Source organism: Artibeus jamaicensis, unplaced genomic scaffold (assembly GCF_021234435.1).
Source record: "Artibeus jamaicensis isolate MK-2021 breed Jamaican fruit bat unplaced genomic scaffold, CSHL_Jam_final contig_464, whole genome shotgun sequence".
Lineage (NCBI taxonomy): Eukaryota > Metazoa > Chordata > Mammalia > Chiroptera > Phyllostomidae > Artibeus > Artibeus jamaicensis.
In genome coordinates, this window is record NW_026521842.1 from 1,178,040 (window position 1) to 1,197,233 (window position 19,194).

The following is a 19,194-nucleotide window of genomic DNA, read 5'->3' on the forward strand; positions in this document are numbered from 1 at the left end:
ATGCACATATGTGGATAATCCTTAGGCTATCTCACTGTCATTGGCTGGGAATATCAGTGTATTAAGGATTTTTCTTTGTTTCATGGGAGTTCACACAGTAATATATAAATGTTTCTTTAAACAAATGTAGTACTGTATTTTCAAAATTTTGCCGAAGTAAGAAAATTGAAAAGTTGTATCTATGCCATAATTTTAAAACAATTCTTAAACTATTTTGGAAGTTTTCAGATGTTTATCCTTTTCTCCGCAGGGAACTCAAAAATGTATAATCGACAAGATGAACCTTTTACAAGACAGTTTTACTTTGTCCACTCAGTTGGTCAGTTTAAGTGAGTATAAAATTTGAGTTGATTCTATGCTTTTGGCCCTACCTTTACTGAAAACAAAAGCAGAGTATATGCAGCTTGAATGGTTTGTAGATAAATCTACTCTTATCAAATGCTGCTGCCTGTGGCCAACTAGTGTTTTACATTGCTATCCCAAACACTAAATTAATTTGTTTTGGGTTTCAGGGGAAGGACTTCAAGGGAGATTATGGCAAGAGATAAAAGTGTCCCTAATTTTACTGAAGATTCTTTGCATGAGGTGAGTTATTAAACACTGGATTATAATCATATTTTTTAAAGCTTGGCTTTTTAAAAACTAACCCAAAGTAAACACATTTCTCATTGCATTATTCCCTTCACTGTAAGAGTTAATAACAAAACAAGATCTTTGGTGGGATGGTCAAGAGTGTAGACTTCATTTATCATTATACAGGGTACAATACAAATGATGCCCCCTTTTATTATAAAATCTATTATTACAAAATCATAAGGATGTAATTCTGTAACATAATAGCACACTCAGGCACACCATATGATATTTTAGGTGAAACGTTCAAATTAAAACTATAAATTATTACGCCCATATTCTTACCTTACCAACCACACTCAAGCAGGCATTACTTCTGGTGGACCCTGTATTTAACACACATTTCAGAGCTAAGAAAGGAAAGTGAGGAAAAAGTGGAAAATAGTTACATGCATAGAAAGACACTGCAGTTTGTGGTGTGCATACATGGTGAAATATCTCAAATTTCACTAAGCAAATTAGCTAATTTGTTCATCAGTAATGTAAAGAAGACAAGTTTGTATATAAATGGGTAAAAAAATCTCTAAATATAGTATGCAGCTGATCACATAGACAGTTCTGTATGTAGCCATCTTCCTATAGTGCTATTTAATCAGTCAGTTATAAAAAGAGGCCTACTTTACATTCTGTGGTGCTGTTAGGTGAGTTTTCTCAAAAACATGACTTTTCACCCTGGCTGGTGTATCTTTGTGGACTAAGCACCAGCCTGTGAACCAAAAGGTTGCCAGTTTGATCCCAAGTCAGGGCATATGGCTGGGTTGCGGGCCAGGTCCCCAGCTGGAGGTGTGTGAGAGGCAACCAATTGATGTATCTTTCACACATTAATGTTTCTCTCCCTCTTTCTCCCTCCCCTCCCTTTTCTTTAAAAAAGTAAATATTTTTAAAAACACATGATTTTTCCCTTGCTACTTGCCGATATAATGCATGACTATTTGATAAAAATTTGAACTTATAGCATACATGGCATAGGTTTGTTGGAATAAGGATATAAATGTTCATAATCATCATTTTAGAAAATTAAAGTGATTTTGTTAACATGACTCCTTTTAAGTTCATATTTAATCTTTCATAGCTTTGCTAATAGCTTTCCCACCTGCTGCTGGGTGGGAAACCGACAAACTGTGAAGTCTGTGTGGTTTCAATCAAGTGCTAGCTCTTCTCTTGCTAGCTGTGGGACTTTAGGCAGATTGCTTAACTTTGCTCATCCTGTTTCCTCAGCTGTAGAATGGGGATAACCAGGTACACACTTGCTAGAATTGTAAAGATTAAATGTGAAAACACATGTATGCTGTGTCTGACACATGTAGCGCATACATGTTATACTATCCCCACCGGGATGCTCAAGTTGAAATTATGTCTGGAAAGTACTGAGCACAGTGGATGGCACACCAGCACTCAGGGGTGGCTGTTACTGTTGTGGCGGTGGTTTGGAGTCCAGTACACAGGTTAACTGTTTGAATTGTGGCTTCTCTTTAGCCAGGGATGGAAGAAGTCACAGAACAACAGAACAACCTGTCAGACCAGAACAGATCTCAGGCTGCTGACAGAGGAGACGGTGACACGCCTGAGAGGCATGGACTGAAACAAACTGTTCCTGGAAACAGGCGGATGCTTTGCAGACATACTGTCAGTGATGCAGTTGTACAGAAGGGCCCAGAGACTGCCAGCAACCTCCCCATTCCCCAAGAGGCTAGTATTTCCCAGTCTTAACAGTAATAAGGAATTAATTTGGCTGCCAAGAAGTGAGTCCTTAGCAAGAAGATGCTGAGCATGAATACAGCTTAAAACTAAATGTACTTTGGCTTGAGAAAAAGCAGAAAGTTCCTAAAAGCTTTTCCATGGCTGGAAAAATACAGCAAAGAAAATGATCACCATCTCTTTTCTCTTCAGAGCTAATGAATATGCTTGAAAAGGACTACACAAAAATTCTAGTAGTGTCCAGTTCTTTAAGACTAGGGTGTATGATTATTTTTTTTATTTTTTAGCATTTAAAAAAATTTTTTTAAATATATTTTATTGATTATGCCATTACAGTTGTCCTATTTCCCCCCTTCATTCCCCTCTACCCTGCACACCCCCTCCCCCACCATTCCCCCCCCTTTAGTTTATGTCCATGTGTCTCAAGTTCTTTAGATTCTATATTTCCAATACTATTCTTGCCCTCCCCCCTATCTATTTTCTACCTACCATCTATGCTACTTATTCTCTGTACCTTCTCCTCCTCCCACTCCCCTGTTGCTAACCCTCCATGTGATCTTCATTTCTATGGTTCTGCTCCTGATCTAGCTGTCCTCTCAGTTTACTTTTGTTTTAGGTGTGGTTGTTAATAACTGTGAGTTTGTTGTCCTTTCACTGTTCATATTTTTTATCTTCTTTTTCTTCGATAAGTCCCTTTAATACTTCATATAATAAGGGCTTGGTGATGATGAACTCCTTGAATTTGATCTTATCTGAGAAGCACTTTATCTGCCCTTTCATTCTAAATGAAACCTTTGCTGGATAGAGCAATCTTGGATGTAGGTCTTTGGATTTCATGACTTGGAATACTTCTTTCCAGCCCCTTCTTGCCTGTAAGGTCTCTCTTGAGAAATCTGCTGACAGTCTGATGGGAACTCCTTTGTAGGTGACTGTCCCCTTATCTCTTGCTGCTTCTAGGATTCTCTCCTTCATTTTTATCTTGGCTGATGTCATTATGATGTGCCTTGGTGTGTTCCTTCTTGGGTCCACCTTCTTTGGGACTCTCTGAGCTTCCTGGATTTCCTGGAAGTCTATTTCCTTTGCCAGATTGGGGAAGTTCTCCTTTATTATTTGTTCAAATAATTTTTCCACTTGTTGCTGTTCCTTTTCCCCTTCTGGTACCCCTATAATTCGGATGTTGGAATATTTTAAAAATGTCCTGGAGGTTCCTAAGCCTCTCCTCATTTTTTTGAATTCTTGTTTCTTCATCCTTTTCTGTTTGGTCATTTTTTTTTTCCTTCTGGTCCACTCCCTTGATTTGAGTCCCAGTTTCCTTTCCATCACTACTGGTTTCCTGTGCATTTCCCTTCATTTTTCAATTAGTTCAGCCTTCAAATGTTCCTCTAATTTGTGATTAAAATCAACCAGTTTTGTGAGCATCCTGATCACGAATGTTTTGAACTGTACATCTGATAGGTTGGCTATTTCTTGGTCGCTTAGAGTTATTGGCTCTGGAGCTTTGAGTTCTTCTTGAGCCATAATGATTTGGTTTGTTCACACCTGTTACATATGAGTGGCAGAGCCTTAGGTGTTCACCAGGGGGGGCAACTCAGTCGTTCGGTTGTGATGCTGTATGTGGGGGCGGGGTCAGAGAGGGGCGATGGTGGTGCCCTCTGCTGCTTCCCGCCACTGGGGCCTGCATGGTCTGTCTCACTGCTCGCTCCTTCGCCTGGTTTATCTGAGTGCGAATGTGTGGCTGCGGTCAGCCTGTCACTTTGCGCCTTCATTGGGTCTGCCCATTACAACCCCACACCTGGGATCTGCCAACCGCCACCGGCACTCCTGTGTCAGTCTGGCCGATCTTTCCTGTACGAACCCACTCCACCCCTCTTACCTGATCACGTGGCTGAAGTCTGGCTGAAGGGTTCGTTGTTGTTGGAATTCTGTATAGTTCAATTTTCTGTGTTTTGGTTGCGTGGTTTTTTTTACTAAAACTTTGTTGTCTTTAAAATTGGTTGTGCGAGGAGGCACAGTGTTTCCACCTACACCTCCCCATCTTGGCCATGATTCTTTTAAAAAATATTTTAATTGATTTGAAGAAACATGGATTTGTTGTTTCACATATTTATGCTTTCATTTGTTGATTCTTACATGTGCCCTGATCAGGGATCAAATGCACCGCCTTGGTGTATCAGGACGCCAAGTTGAGCTACCCAGCCAGATTCCTTGGTTACAGTGAGAGGTTTCATCACCAGATTCTGATCTCCTGCTAAAAGGTTCTAAACCTTTGTGACATATATTAAATTAAAGCTAAAACAATTCCACCATGTGCGATGAGCTGAAGGGAAGCGGTTTAGGTTTTATGGTACTATGGAGGCCAGGCAGAAACGTCACATTTGAATGAAGAAAATAGGACCTGGAAAATGTTCCTTTGCAAAGCAACACTTGAATCCAAAGATGCCTAAATGCCATTTTGATATTCATTTGGACATATATGACCTGTTTGACACTATGTATGTGGGGAAAGGTGGGTATAATTTTTCTAAAACGAAGTACGTACAGATATTCGGTCACTGCACATGCGCACCTGTAGCAATGTCTTTAGAAACACCCTTTCCATTAAGAGCCTTCCCTTAAAAGTCACATCTGAGGATAGTGGTAACAGAAGGTAGATTTGGCACATCTTTCTTAGTCTTTTAATTCAGATTCAAAACTTACAGCACAAACCAGGTCAAAGTAACTTTGAGTTAGAATTTAATGCTATTTATTCCTTTTTATGAATTTCTATAAATTATACTTATTTTTTTATGTTACTTGGTCTAGTCCACAAACATGGGTTTGCCCTAAGTACATTTTCAAATAACTTTGTAATAGGGAAATGGCTTGGTGTGTGTTCTTAGAAATACTTGTGTATGTAAAGGGAGGGGCTGATTATTTTTCTACAAAGTAATTTATGATTTCTAATTTTCTAATGTGCCTTGGGTATGTGCCAAATGATGGAAAAGAAACAGTAAACTTTATGATTCTTGAGTGTGTCATGGTGTACTTTTTTTGAGTTACTGGGTAAGTACTTGCTATAAAGATAGTATGTTTTAAAACCTCTAGTATAAGCATGTGCTTTGTGTATGGAAAAATCTCCCCCCACTGGATGTACATTTTATTTTTCAGTTATAGGTATGACTGAAACGTAAACTGGGTCATCAGAGTGCATCACTCATTACCTTTCTACCCTGACAACACATTAGACATGGTGCCTAGGCCCCACAAAAATTTCTTTTATAATCAGAAGAAAAATGAATATACTATGGCTTTTTAGCCTGCCCACACAGGAAATGAGTGTTGTTGCTTTGCAAATTTAATTCATTTTCATCCTTTTCTGTTGGGGACCACTTTGTGTGGCATTGGAGACTGTGAGCCCCTCGTGAGCAATGCCTTGACCACAGTGCTGGGAATGCAGGAGGCAGGCATGACCGGATGCTAGCACCTAGGGTTCACGTGGGAAATCTTGCCTGAAGAATGCACTGTATCCTTTGAAGCCTGCTTTGCTCTGTATAGCTCTGTTGGTATTAACCAGATAAGCACAAGGAGTGAACTCCTCATCTCATGAAACAGACCTTAACAACCAGCTGGGGTCAGCATGTCTAACAGACACTAACCTGAGGCAGATTTCTGTGTTCCTTCAATTGCTATCTACAGATACTGTTTTCTATTAACTATAGCCTTTGGGCATTGATTGATGAGCTGTACATGCATGCTGTACACCCCTGCACACACCAACCCCTATAAAAGTCATTTTGGAGAATGGCTCGGAGTATTCTCCACTAGAGGGAATCACCACCCCTTTTCCAGCCTGAACAAAAGATTGGTGTCTGGGATGAATCATTCTCATCTGTGGTGGCCAGGAGAGCTCTTTAGGACAGGGCATCCCACACTTTTCTCCACTTTTGAACAAAATAATTCATTGCCTTAAGTTGCTATGGTTCTCAACCATCCTAATTAAGAAACCATATCCTATAGTTTATCAAAACAGCCATTTCCAGTACACAATGATACCACCAAATTTTTTGGATGGTACAATATAATTTTAGCAATTGGGAGGCAGAACCATCAAATAGGAAACAAGTTCAGAGAAGTAAGGGGACTAATTTGCTTGCACTATCAGAGCTGAGGACAAAGCACAATTGGCAATGACTGGCAGTATCATCTGATTTGGCAGTTTCCGGCTTGCTGTTCCTTCACCTGGAGATAGAAATACACTGAATGGACTGTCAATCTTAAGGGAGGAGTTTCTGGTAATGAGCAGGGTAGCCATCTGAAGTGATTTCCCTCAAATATATTTGAAAACACTTGTGTGTTTCTCCAATTGCTTTCCCACTTAAAACTAAATCTGATTACACAACTTAGAAACTGCCGCCTTGGGCTGCTGTAGCTCAGTGGACTGAGCGTGGGCCTGTGAACCAAACAGTTGTGTTTCGATTCCCAGTCAGGGCACATGCCTGGGTTGCAGGCCAGGTCCCCAACAGGGGGCGTACAAGAGGCAACCACCCTCCCCTAGAGGGAGGGATGTTTCTCTCTCTCTCCTTTCCCCTCTCTAAAAATAAATAAACTCTTTTATAAAAATTGCTAATGCCCAAGTTTCAATTTTGAATGTTTTGAATTCAACGTACTGCTAGGTTAGAATAAGCACTCCCCACTCCACCCTTGGAGAGGGTGTATTCCACCCTTGTCTTCAAGAAGTTCTATCCCTGTATACAGAACCACTTTCCATTCTCAAGTGTCTTTGAAGCCCAGAGTTTGACAATCTTTAAATACATTCACATTGGTAGTTGACAGTGATAACAATACTTGCTAAAAATTTTCTAGTCTCCAGCATTTTAATGTAACTGAGACCTAAAGCAAAATTTACCTGTAACTAGATTTTTTGTTTTTCAAAATCCTTCATCAAAATTTACTTCTGAAAAAAAAATTTACTTTTGACTATTTAATTCTGTTCCTTTAAAAAACTGATTATGTTTTCAATGGTTCTACTCACTTGTTTTTCATTCAGAAATGCTAGTCACTGCTCTGGCTGGTGTGGCTCAATGAACTGAACACTGGCCTCCAGAGTGAAAGGTTGCTGGTTCAATTCCCAGTCAGGACACAGGGTTGCAGGCCAGATCCCCAGCTGGGGGCATGCAAGAGGTAACCTCACACACTGAACATTTCTCTCCCTTTTCCTAACAAAGTATATAAAATTATTTTAAAAATTAAAGAGAAAGAAATGCTAGTCACTTAATTTCAACACTCTTTCTTTGTTGACTATAGTTACAAATTTCAAGATTATTCTAATAGAGTAAACTCTCAAACGTATAGTACTTTAAACATATGTTAGTGTTATGGTAGCTAAAGCAGAGACTGGAACTGTAAACCACATTGCCCATTACTTTTCTGCAGCTGATTCTATTAATTACATTAAACATTCTAACTTTCTCTTGGGCTGGGTCTCACAAACTAAGACATCTAAAAGGTTATATCAAACAGCTCACTTCAGAGTTAAATTTACAAATTAAATTTATGAGCAAAGGGGAGTAAAGCACAATATAAAACATGACATTTGCTTTAAATTACCTGCAACTTTATTGAAGAACCCAGAACATTTCTACCAAAATGTTTAACTGTTGTTAAACCATCAACTAGATTTTAATCATCAGAAGTGTCATTTCTCTTACAAACATGTTTATTATTGCTGAAGTATTATTACCAGTATGTCCTATTTTGAGAATTCTTTTCATCACAAGTATTACTCTACTTATAGAGATTTTTTGGATAGAGATAATTATTTGTTAGATAATACACCTCAAGGCCTTTGAAAAGCAGACTATAAATGAAACCAAAGCTAAGAATATTCTTAACTTACATGTAAGTACTATTTGCAGGAAGAAAAATAGCTCACCTGCTTTCAGAATCTATGTCTTGGAAATATTAAAGTTGATTTAGCTTATTCAATGGGTTTTTAACTCCCATGATGTTACTGGATGCTACTGTCTTCTCACTAAAGACTACTCAAGCAATTTCTATTTCTGCTATAGCCATTTTGTTACCTAATGCTAATGTCATAATTATAAAGGATATATTCAGGCTGCTACATGTTTAAAAGTTTTTGGTAGGAAAGGAAAAATGCAAAATACAGATCTTCTGTTCATTCAGCTACAGTCTAAAATAATTTTGCCCAAATTGTTTTATTTTACATAACAAGTTTATTTTTTTAAGGTATATAAACAGTAAACAAGGTAAACATTCAATCAGATCTTAGCTTCTGCCAAGCAATATCTGTCCTGCAACTGTCCCATGAAGTTCCAGTGCCTATGAATCCTAAATTCAATAGTCGTCATCTTCATCGGAGTCCATCACTTTTCTCCTGTTGAACTGGTGGAGAGGGTAGGAATTAAGTGTTACTATGAGTTTAAAAAAGCACAACCCAGATTTTCTCAGAAGTGATAATGCCACCTACTACAAGACATTTTTGTCTGTCTTTAAAACAACTTCATGTGTTTAGATCTAAGGGGAGAGGGAATAATGTCACAAAAGCCTTAAAGATTAGACCACTCAATATATGCACTCTTGCCCCTCCAACTTCCATGTGTTACACAATGGGAATGTCTATAGGCTGAAACATGTTATAACATAGTATATGTACATTGAACACAACATTTCAAATGTCAATTTTTCTCTTTTGCCATGTGCATTTGGGGAAACTTACTTTAACTGTGGTTTTCTTTTCTGTTTGTTGGCTTACTTTTTCAAGGATTTCTATTAAACCCTGTTCTGTTACCTAGGATAACCAGAAAGAAAAACAGTACTTTTAAGCAAAGAATTGACTCAGCAGATTGAATCATTTTAGTCTTTCTGGGGTATGGAGGTAGTGGTCAAGAGGGAAGGAGAGGCAGGACAAGAGATTGGAACTACTAGTTATAACTACCCTGGCTGGTGTGGTTCAGTGAGTTAAGTGCTAACCTGTTAACCGAAGAGTCACCAGTTTGATTCCTGGTTAGGGTACATGCCTGGGTTGTAGGCCAGGTCCCCAGATGGGGACTTGTGAGAGGCAACCAACTGTTTCTCTCACACATTGATATTTGTCTCCTTCCTTGTCACTCCCTTCTCTTTTAAAAAAACAAAGTCTTAACAAAAAATAAATAAACTACCAGTTATAACTGCAGGCATACCTTGTTTCACTGTGCTTTGCTTCGTTGCACTTCACAGGTGTTGCATATTTTACAAAGTGAAGGCAAGACCCTCCAGCAAAAAAAGATTATGAGTGGCTTTATTGCAGCAGCCTAGAACCAAAGTTGCAGTATCTCCGAGGTATACCTGTTAGTTTAAGTTCCAAACAGAACTGCTCTGCTAGTCATCTGAGAGGGGGAAAGTATCCAGAAAAATCCGAAGTTAACAGGTATTTAGGAACGGCTTTACCACCACTAGCAGACAAAGACAACCACCTACACCCCTCTGTTCTATCAGTGAGAGACACACACCACCTCCTCCCTTGAGATCCTGAAAGGTTAAACACAGGAGATAGTCATTCAAAAAAGATGAAGCACTCACTGAGTCTTCCACACATTTTAGTGTAAGGGGTCCAGGGCTGAATTGATACTTCCAGGGTGTGGTGGTAGCAGAGGGCTTCCCAGTGCAGGTGGGGTGCATGTGCATCTTTGGGGACAGTCTTGGAAGAATATACCCATCATGGCATTACAGCAACACACATAATAACCAGGAATTTTAGCACACTTTGACTTGCAAAACAAGCTTAATGTCTACCTATGTTGGCAGTTTTTTAATATGTATTGTTGAGAAACCCTAGCTGGTCACAGACACCAGCAAGGTTCCAGAAAAATGTCAGGGAAAAAAAGCAGCAGAGGATTTTCAGAAAGGTAGTTATGGTCGGTACAATTATTCTCACCTTTAAAATTGCTTCCTTGAAATAGCCAACAAGATTTCTGTAACCAGAGATAAAATTCACTTTTTTTGGGGGGGAGAAAGAAACACTGACTTGTTGTTCCACTTATTTATAAATGCATTCGTTGATTTTATTATTTTTATTTTTTTTAAATTTTTTATTGATTATGCTATTACAGTTCTCCCATTTTCCCCCTTCACTCCTCTCCACCCTGCACACCCCCTCCCAGCCACATTCCCCTCCCCTCCTGTAGTTCATCTCCATGTGTCATACTTCTATGTTCTTTGCTTCTCCATTTCCCATACTATTCTTGCCCTGCCCCCTATCTATTTTCTACCTACCATCTATGCTACTTATTCTCTGTACCTTTCCCCCTCTCTCCTCCTCCCACTCCCGTTGCTACCCCTCCATGTGATCTCCATTTCTGTGGTTCTGTTCCTGTTCTAGTTGTTTCCTTAGTTTGTTTTTATTTTAGGTGTGGTTGTTAATAACTGTGAGTTTGCTGTCATTTCACTGTTTATCTTTTTTATCTTCTTTTTCTTAGGTAAGTCCCTTTAGCATTTCATATAATAAAGGCTTGGTGATGATGAACTCCTTGACTTTGATCTTATCTGAGAAGCACTTTATCTGCCCTTCCATTCTAAATGAAAGCTTTGCTGGATAGAGCAATCTTGGATGTAGGTCTTTGGATTTCATGACTTGGAATACTTCTTTCCAGCCCCTTCTTGCCTGTAAGGTCTCTCTTGAGAAATCAGCTGACAGTCTGATGGGAACTCCTTTGTAGGTGACTGTCCCCTTAGCTCTTGCTGCTTCTAGGATTCTCTCCTTCATTTTAATCTTGGCTAATGTCATTATGATGTGCCTTGGTGTGTTCCTTCTTGGGTCCACCTTCTTTGGGACTCTCTGAGCTTCCTGGATTTCCTGGAAGTCTATTGCCTTTGCCAGATTGGAGTTCTCCTTTATTATTTGTTCAAATAAGTTTTCCACTTGTTGCTGTTCCTCTTCCCCTTCTGGTACCCCTATAATTCGGATGTTGGAACATTTAAAGATGTCCTGGAGGTTCCTAAGCCTCTCCTCATTTTTTTGAATTCTTGTTTCTTCATCCTTTTCTGTTTGGTCATTTTTTCCTCCTTCTGGTCCACTCCTTTGATTTGAGTCCCGGTTTCCTTTCCATTACTATTGGTTTCCTGTGCATTTCCCTTCATTTCAATTAGTTTAGCCTTCAAATGTTCCTCTAATTTGTGACTAAAATCACAATGCTCACAGTTCTGTGAGCATTCTGATCACCAGTGTTTTGAACTGTGCATCTGATAGGTTGGCTATTTCTTCACTGCTCAGATTTATCAGCTCTGGGGCTCTGAGTTGTTCTTGAGCCATGTTTTCATCTGTTTGTGCCTGTTACTTATGGGGAGCAGAGCCTTAGCTGTTCACCAGGGTGGGGCCACCCAGGTCGCTGGTTTGTGACGCTGTATGTGGGGGCGGGATCAGAGAGGGACAATGGTGGTCCCCTCTGCCACTTCCCGCAACTGGGGCTTGCATGGTCTGTCTCACTGCTCGCTCCTTCACCAGTTTATCTGCGTGCAAACGTGTGACCGTGGTCAGCCCTCAGTGAGTCCACCACCTTGTGCCCTCAGTGTGTCCGCCCGCCACTCCACACCTGGGATCCGCCCAGGGCTGCCAGGGTGCCTGGGTCGCGCACCCAGGTTGGTCCCGTGGATCGTTCCTGCCTGACCTTGCTCTGCTGCTGGCTCTGCCCCTCTTACCGGTTTGGCTGAAGGGTTCATTGTTGTCAGACTTCCGTATAGTTCAATTTCCTGTGGTTTGGCTGCGTTTTTGTTACTAAAACTTTGTTGTTCTTAAACTTGGTTGTGCGAGGAGGCACAGTGCTTCCACCTACGCCTCCATCTTCGCGGAAGTGTCCCTCTTCCTTCTGGTCCACTTCACTAATTTGAGTCCCAGTTTCCTTTCCATCACTATCGGTTCCCTGTGAATTTTCCTTTATTTCACTTAGTGTAGCCTGCATTTTTTCACCTAATTTGCAACCAAATTAAATCAATTCTGTGAGCATCCTGATCACCAATGATTTGAACTATGCGTCTGATAGTTTGGCTATCTCTTCTTTAGTTGTATTTTTTCTGGAGATTTGATCTGTTCTTTCATTTCAGCCATTTTTTTGGTCTTGACAGGCCTGTTATGTAGTGAGAGGTGGAGCCTTAGGTATTCACCCAGGCGGGGCAACCCAGTTGCTGGGTTCTGACGCTGTTATGTGGGGGAGGGATCCAAGAGGGAACAATGGAACTTGCTCTGCTCTCTGCCAGATTTTAGGCACTTCCACCGCTTCCCCGAAGCAAACTGGGCCTTTCTGGTGCTGATTCCTGGGTGGGTATGTTTGTGTACATTTGTTGGTCTCTCCAATGAATTCTCCTGTGAGGCTGAGTTTCTCCTGGCACCTCAACCCCCACAGGTGTTTTCAATCAGTGGTTTGAGGCTTCATTTCCCAGAGCTGGGGCCCTGGGTTGTGTGGTCTGTCTCCCCAGTTTTGCCTGGTTTATCTATGCACAAATGTGGGACCACCCGGTTCTGTAAGCCACCTTGCACACCAAACCCCTCCACAATCCGCCAGCCTCCCTGGGTCCACCAGCCGCCGTGCCATGAGCCCTCTGTCCCAGCTCCCCAACTCCACCCCTCTTACCAGTCTGGATGAATATGTCTACTTTAACTCCTTGGTTGTTGGACTTCCACACAGTTCAATTTTCTGTCAGTACTGTTGTTATTTTTTTTCTAAATTTTTGTTGTGTTTATTTTGCTTGTGCGAGGGGGAACAGTGTGTCTACCTATGCCCCCATCTTGGCCAGAAGTCCCACTGGTTGATTCTTGTATGTGCCCTGACTGGGGATCAAACCCCCAACCTTGGTGTATTGGGATGAAGCTCTAACCAACTGAGCTACTCAAACCAGGGCAAAATTGACCTTCTGAAGATATGTTTTCAGCCCTGGCTGGTGTAGCTCAGTGGAATGAGCGCAGGTCTGTGAACCAGAGGATCGCAGTTCAATTCCCAGTCAGGGCACATTCCTGAGTTGCAAGCCAGTTCCCTGCAGGTCAGTTCCCAGCACGGGACGCACTAGAGGCAACCATACATTGATGTTTCTCTCCCCCTCTCCTTCCCCTCTAAAGATAAATAAATAAATAAATATTTTTTTTAAAAAAAGGTATGTTTTCATAAAGTAGGTAACAACAGGTAAAACTAACTCAAGCTTACCTTCCCACTTAGCTGTCCGTATCTTGCCATCTGTATAAGGTAATTCTCTACTCCTTTAGTTTTTTCAGGCTTTACAAGTGCTAAGTTACTTACTAAAAAAAAAAAAATACAAAAAGATGTCAAAACTAAATGTATTTATAACTTAAAATTAAGCAACATTTCCAAAGTACTTCACAGACTTATTTATGTCTTGAGACTACCAAGGTAGGAATGGCAGAAGGTACTATTACCCTCTTAAAAATGAGGAATCTGCCCTGGCCAGATGGCTCAGTTGGTTGGAGCATCATCCCATATACCAAAAGGTTGAGGGTTCAATTCCTGGTCTGGGAACACACCTAGATTATGGGTTTGATCCTCAGTCTCTCTTTCTCCCTTTCTCTCTCTTAAATCAATAAACATATCATTGTGTGAATATTAAAAAAAAATGGGGAAACTAAAGTTCGGCCGTGTCAATCTCAGTCAAGGCCATATAGAAGTAGTAGCAGAATGGAGATTAAACTTTGGTCCTCAGAGGCTAAGCCTCATGTTTTCTTTTTAAAAATATATATTGGGTTGACAAGAAAGTCCATTTAGCTTTTTCCCTAAAATAAAACACATTTTTTAATTTTCACCAATAACTTTATTGATTTGAATATTTTGAGTATGTTGGCTATCTCCTACATGGTATGACATTCATTGTTCTCAATGTCTTGACTTGATAGTTATCAACTCTAACTGGTCTATCTGACTGTGGAACATCATCCAGTGAGAAATCTCCAGCATGAAACTTCACAAACCACTTCTGACAAGTTTGATAGGTCACAGCACCTTCTTTTCTACATATACTACAAAAATCTTTTTCTGTGGTTTTACCTTTCTTGAAATAATAAAGCATAATATGCTGAAAATGTTGCATATTTTCTTCCCCCTTCAAATTATAATAGCTACCCCCAAATTCGCCAATTCTGATGAGATGTTTTTATTTTTAATTTTTAAAAAGATTTCTTTAAATTTATTTTTAATAGCTACCCCCAAATTCACCAATTCGATGTTTTTATTTTTAATTTTTTAAAAAGATTTTTTAAAATTTACTTTTAAAGAGAGGGAAGACAGGGAAAAAAGGAGAGAACAGTGATCAGTCATCTCTCACACACCCCCAACTGAGGACCTGGCCCAAAACCCAGGCATGTGCCCTGACTGGGAATTGAACCAGCAACATTTCAGTTAGCAAGCCAATGCTCGACCCACTGAGCCACACCAGCCAGAGCTTGTTTTTTTTTTCAATGCATTCTGATATGACAGCTGTCACAATACAGTCTAATAAGATTAATTGGAATGAAGTTAAAGACAACTAAACGCCACTAAGAGGCATCTTATAGAAAAACAAATGAACTTTTTGGCCAACCCAAAATGACTGCTCTCTGAAAAATAAATTATATATAACTACATATAAAATAAGTATCCATCTAAGGCTGCCTCTTCTAAGCTGGGCTTCAAGTTACAATACAGAAGATACTAGTTCATTCCAACTGGTTCATTTCATTATTTTTCTACTTGGTTTTCTTCTTGGGTTTTTATTATGAAAACTGTAACTAAAACAGATACATGATTTTATTTGGTTTTCAATTATGAAAAATTATTAACTAAGACAAATACAATAAATCCCTATGTTCCTATCAGTGAAGTCAACCACTAGCAACACATTGTAACTGACTTAACAGTTGTTGACTGTAAATTTTACCTAACGAGCACTGGGGGGATCATCTCCTTGGTAGACCAAGCTGATTCATTTAATAATTAAAGTCCAGCACTGACTGGTATAGCTCAGTGGTTTGAGCGCGGGCCTGTGAACCAGAGGACCATGGTTCAACTCCCAGTCAGGGCAAATGCCTGGGTTGCAGGCCAGTTCCCAGCGGGGTACTCATGAGAGGCAACCACACATTGATATTTCTCTCCCTCTCTCCTTCCCTTCCCCTCTAAAGATAAATAAAATCTTAAAAAAATAATAATAATTAAAGTCCATTTCTTTAGGTTTATAAACTTCACATTTCTTACAAGTATCTGTATTTTAAGTGTTTTTAAGTTAAATAAATATTTCATCTAGAGCCAGCAATAATCTCATACCTTACCATTCAACTAACCCAAGCCAATTTTATGGAAATAAAGAAAACTGAAGATGCTTACACCGGGCCCGGGCTGACTGATCCAGAACTTGGGCTAAGATACTGTTTCTCATTTCTGCTTCTCTACAACAAGAACAGGTCAAGCAAAATTAGAACTAAGCTGTCAGCATTCCTATTGAACACACAAAAATGCAACTCACTCAATCGGTTTCCCAAGATGAAAGGTTACTACAGAGAGACTGCACGACAGTAGGTGCTGTATGGATGGCAGCAGTTCTCATTACAGTAGAGGAGTCCACTCATAGACTCAGAGTTGGAGAGCAGATAATAGCTAGTGGGCAGAGGGGGTGGAGGGATGAAGGAAAAAGGACTCATGGACATGGACAACAGTGTGGTGATAGCTGGGGGGAGGGAGATATAAGGGGACTAAACAGTAATGGAAAAGATACAATAAAGATTAAATTTCAAAAATAAGAGTCCACTCTTGCTCCAAAAGCCAACCTTATATGTGTGGGTATAGACCTACAAGGTTGAAAGGTACAACTTTACATTTTTATAACTTACATAGGAGTTTTGGTTCAGCCACCATTACCAACATTTACTAAGTATTTACTGTGTGAGAGGTGCTAAAACATTTGTACTGATTAATTCGTGTAATCTCAGAGGTGAAGAAGCTGAAACCTAGGGAAACTATAAGGGGATATAAGTAATTGTGGCCAAGCTAGAACCAAATCCCATTGTTTCAAAACAGTTCTATTTTGGGGGTATGAAATTATAACTCTGCCACTATCTTTACACCTTCCCACCTATCCAAGTAGGAACTAATTCATGTTCCTAGCATAGTGGCTTCAAACTTTTTTTAAGCAGCAGCAATTTTTTTAAGTGAAGTCCTTCAAGGAACTTAACACAGACAAAAGCAGACATTCTTTGGCTGAACTGAGGAGGAACTGGGGCTCGCTATGCCCACTATCGCCCTCCATCAGAGGAGCCCTAGGGTTCATGGTACACTTTCAGTGGAATTTGAAGTCCACTTCCATGGGTCATTTCCTTCCTGTACCTCAGTACTTCAATTCAACCCTGCCATAAACAACTGTTACTCCATTTCACTGAATCTAAGATGCCATTGACTGTAAGATGGACCATGGTGCTGTGTACTTCTAAGAACAAAAAAAAAAGAGTCTAGATGAGGAATCTAATAGGAGATTCCACACTCAAAGCTTGGGCATCAAAGAGCAATGGCCACAACAAAGTAAACAGGAAATAAACTTGCCATGCAAAAAGAGACAGCAAATAAGGGTGCACGCATCAAACCTGGCCCTGAGTGGAGGAAGAAAAAAAATTCCTTTGAGAATTTCAACTTCAAGCTTTAGTCATGCAAATTTACTGTCTGAATCCACACCACCAGGGTGGAGGGAAAGAGTGGGAACCTCAAGCATAGAACTTAATTTTAAGATGTCTCAGATTAGAACTGTACACAAGTGATGGAAGAAGCAAAAGTAAACCGTCTCTGGCAGAACCCAGGACAACAGTGACTGATCATGAAACCCACCTAATTTCAGATATGTTAAACCATGAATAAAGATACACCTCAGAATCAATGACATTCATGTAGTTTCACTTTCTTCTTAGCACTATTCCAGGTGTTTACTATCTTACCCCACTAATACAAGCCATGTATGAGCAGGAACCTTCTCTGACTCGCCTATTCCTATGGACCCAGCATAGTGCCGGACCTACAGCAGGTGCTCAGTAAATATTCACTGACTGAGTTGAAAGGCAGCGTGATGGAGGCAGGGAAAAATGAGGAGTCAGTCAATAAGCATAGTTTCAATTTTGCAAGATGAAAAAGTTCTAGAGATCTGTTGCACAATAATGAGAATATAGTTAACATGACAGAACTGTATACTTACAAATGGTTGTTATAGTAAATTTGTTATGTATTATTTTATCACAGAAATAAAAAGGTAGCATGATGGGATAACTAACTATTGATTCAACAAACCTGCCAAGGGCAAGGTATTCTGCCACGTGCTAGGATAAGATAAGAATAATATAACAGTTAATATTTACCTAGCATTTACTAAATTTGAGGTACTGAACCCATGTAATCCTCACAACATGAGGGTTAGGAGGTAGTCCTAATATCGTGTTGATTTAAAGACAATCACAGTTTAGCAGAGAAACAAACCAGTAATTGTATTTAACAAGGTAGTAAGTGCTGTGAGATTCTACACATACTTATTTAACAAATTAATAACAGATACCCTGGAGATCTGTGAAAAATCACTATTCCAGGAAAAACTTAGATTAACATACTATTAAAATAACCAGTTAAAAAAAACATTTGGTGAAACAACCCTTCAGAGCTCCAGTCCATCCATACCTGTGCTTTGCCTCCTGTTGTGCTGCATCGCCAGGATCCTAAAAAATAATTCTGTCTTAGTCCAGTAATTAATTTCACAAGGGATTAAAACAAAGTATTTTGTTTCAGATACCTAATAGGGCCCTGCAGTGATACAGATCATATTATTGCCAAATAATTAAAAGCTGGGTATCCCAAGTGGTGGTGGGGGGTGAAGATAATTATACTCGAAGAACAATTTAAAAAAAGCTGGGCCTTCCACACGTCAATGGGATGGTTTCCACTTATTAAAATGCTTTGATAAACTCCTAAAATCACAATAAAATGGAATGTTTTAGAACACAAACAACCATTAGGGAGGGGAAATCCCTGTACAATGAAAAGGTATTTGAGGAGACAAGAATAATTTCTAGGGTTAAAAAATGTGCTGGGTATTGGGGACGCTGCTGATTCAAATGCGCTTCCTCGGAGACTACCGCGTCCTCTTCCACAGTCCTCTCCCTCTCTCGACAACAGTCATTATTTGAGTATTCTACCTATGGAATTCGTGTTTAGGGTCCGGCTCCTCCCCGGGGTTGTCACTCCGGATTGGACGCGCCCCACTATACCTCTCACAGCAGACTCCCAACAAACGTTGGTCTACCATTGCAGTCAGAATTCTACAAAACAATTCCGCTGGAACCAGTAGTCAAAACAGGCTAAAAGTTCTACTTTGGACCGACGCTAGCCCGGGCGCGACCTCTGGGGCGAGTCGAACTCCGCCTGAGAGATGACTGGAGCCGGACCCACGCGGGACAGCACGTGGTCAGCACGATGCCCGAAACCCCACGCAACGCGCAACGCGACAAGGAGAAAGGCCCAGGACGGACACTGAGTCAGCGGCGGGCTTCCCCGCCAGCGGGCCCCACACCGACTGCCGCGCCTAGAGCCTCGGCCTGCGGCTGCGCCCTCCACCTCGAGTAAGGGCGGCGCCCCGCGGGAGGATGGGCCGGGCCGGCGGCGGGCTCGCTCACCGCTTGCTTCGCCTGCAGCTCTGCCAGCCTTTGCTTCCGCAGAGCCTCCAGCTCCTCCTCCGCCATAGCGCGACGGTCCCGGTAAAACGGCCGGAAGCTCGCTGCAGCCCTCTCGGAGTTACCTCCCTGAGCCTCACCAGGCGAGCATAGCCTTCCCCACTGCGCAGGCGCCCGCAACTCCCAGGCATCACCAATTCAGCCCGGAGCCGCACCGC

At 40.7% G+C, this 19,194-nt stretch overlaps 2 protein-coding genes across 15 annotated transcripts in view; one reads left to right on the top strand and one right to left on the bottom strand.

The window, feature by feature from the left end:
- ANKRD27 (ankyrin repeat domain 27) overlaps positions 1-5,340 on the top strand; it is a 68,009-nt gene extending 62,669 nt beyond the window's left edge. For 8 of the 11 annotated variants that reach the window (XM_053666572.1, XM_053666570.1, XM_053666577.1 and 5 more), the window contains 3 exons: positions 251-329; positions 513-585; positions 2,110-5,340. In XM_053666572.1, coding sequence (XP_053522547.1) covers positions 251-329; positions 513-585; positions 2,110-2,343 — 386 coding nt within the window. In that variant the 3' untranslated portion in view covers positions 2,344-5,340. The remainder of the gene's footprint in view (positions 1-250; positions 330-512; positions 586-2,109) is intronic. The other 3 variants (XM_053666576.1, XM_053666578.1, XM_053666579.1) reach the window with 3 other exon arrangements.
- Positions 5,341-7,944: 2,604 nt separating this feature from the next.
- On the bottom strand, positions 7,945-19,140 carry PDCD5 (programmed cell death 5). 4 transcript variants are annotated; one of them, XM_053666581.1, is made up of 7 exons: positions 18,980-19,140; positions 17,988-18,025; positions 15,666-15,727; positions 13,503-13,594; positions 9,892-10,009; positions 9,050-9,121; positions 7,945-8,715 (listed from the first exon to the last, which is right to left on the bottom strand). In XM_053666581.1, the coding sequence occupies exons 1-6, from the start codon at positions 19,043-19,045 to the stop codon at positions 9,090-9,092; spliced, it is 408 nt and encodes a 135-aa protein (XP_053522556.1). In that variant the 5' UTR covers positions 19,046-19,140; the 3' UTR covers positions 7,945-8,715; positions 9,050-9,089. The 4 variants fall into 4 exon arrangements, with proteins under 4 accessions (XP_053522556.1, XP_036998199.1, XP_053522557.1 ...); XM_053666582.1 differs by lacking the exon at positions 9,892-10,009 and adding an exon at positions 10,247-10,283 and having other exon boundaries at positions 7,950-8,715; XM_037142303.2 differs by lacking the exon at positions 9,892-10,009 and having other exon boundaries at positions 8,497-8,715.
- Between the last annotated feature and the right edge of the window lie 54 nt (positions 19,141-19,194).

Excerpts from the sequence above, each read along its gene's own strand:
- PDCD5 (XM_053666581.1), bottom strand. The coding sequence starts at position 19,045 with ATGGCGGAGGAGGAGCTGGAGGCTCTGCGGAAGCAAAGGCTGGCAGAG. Across the intron at positions 15,728-17,987 it reads CAACAGGAGGCAAAGCACAG|AGAAGCAGAAATGAGAAACA; the intron begins GTATGGATGGAC and ends TTCTTGTTGTAG. Across the intron at positions 10,010-13,502 it reads ACGGACAGCTAAGTGGGAAG|ACTGTCCCCAAAGATGCACA; the intron begins GTAAGCTTGAGT and ends TATTCTTCCAAG.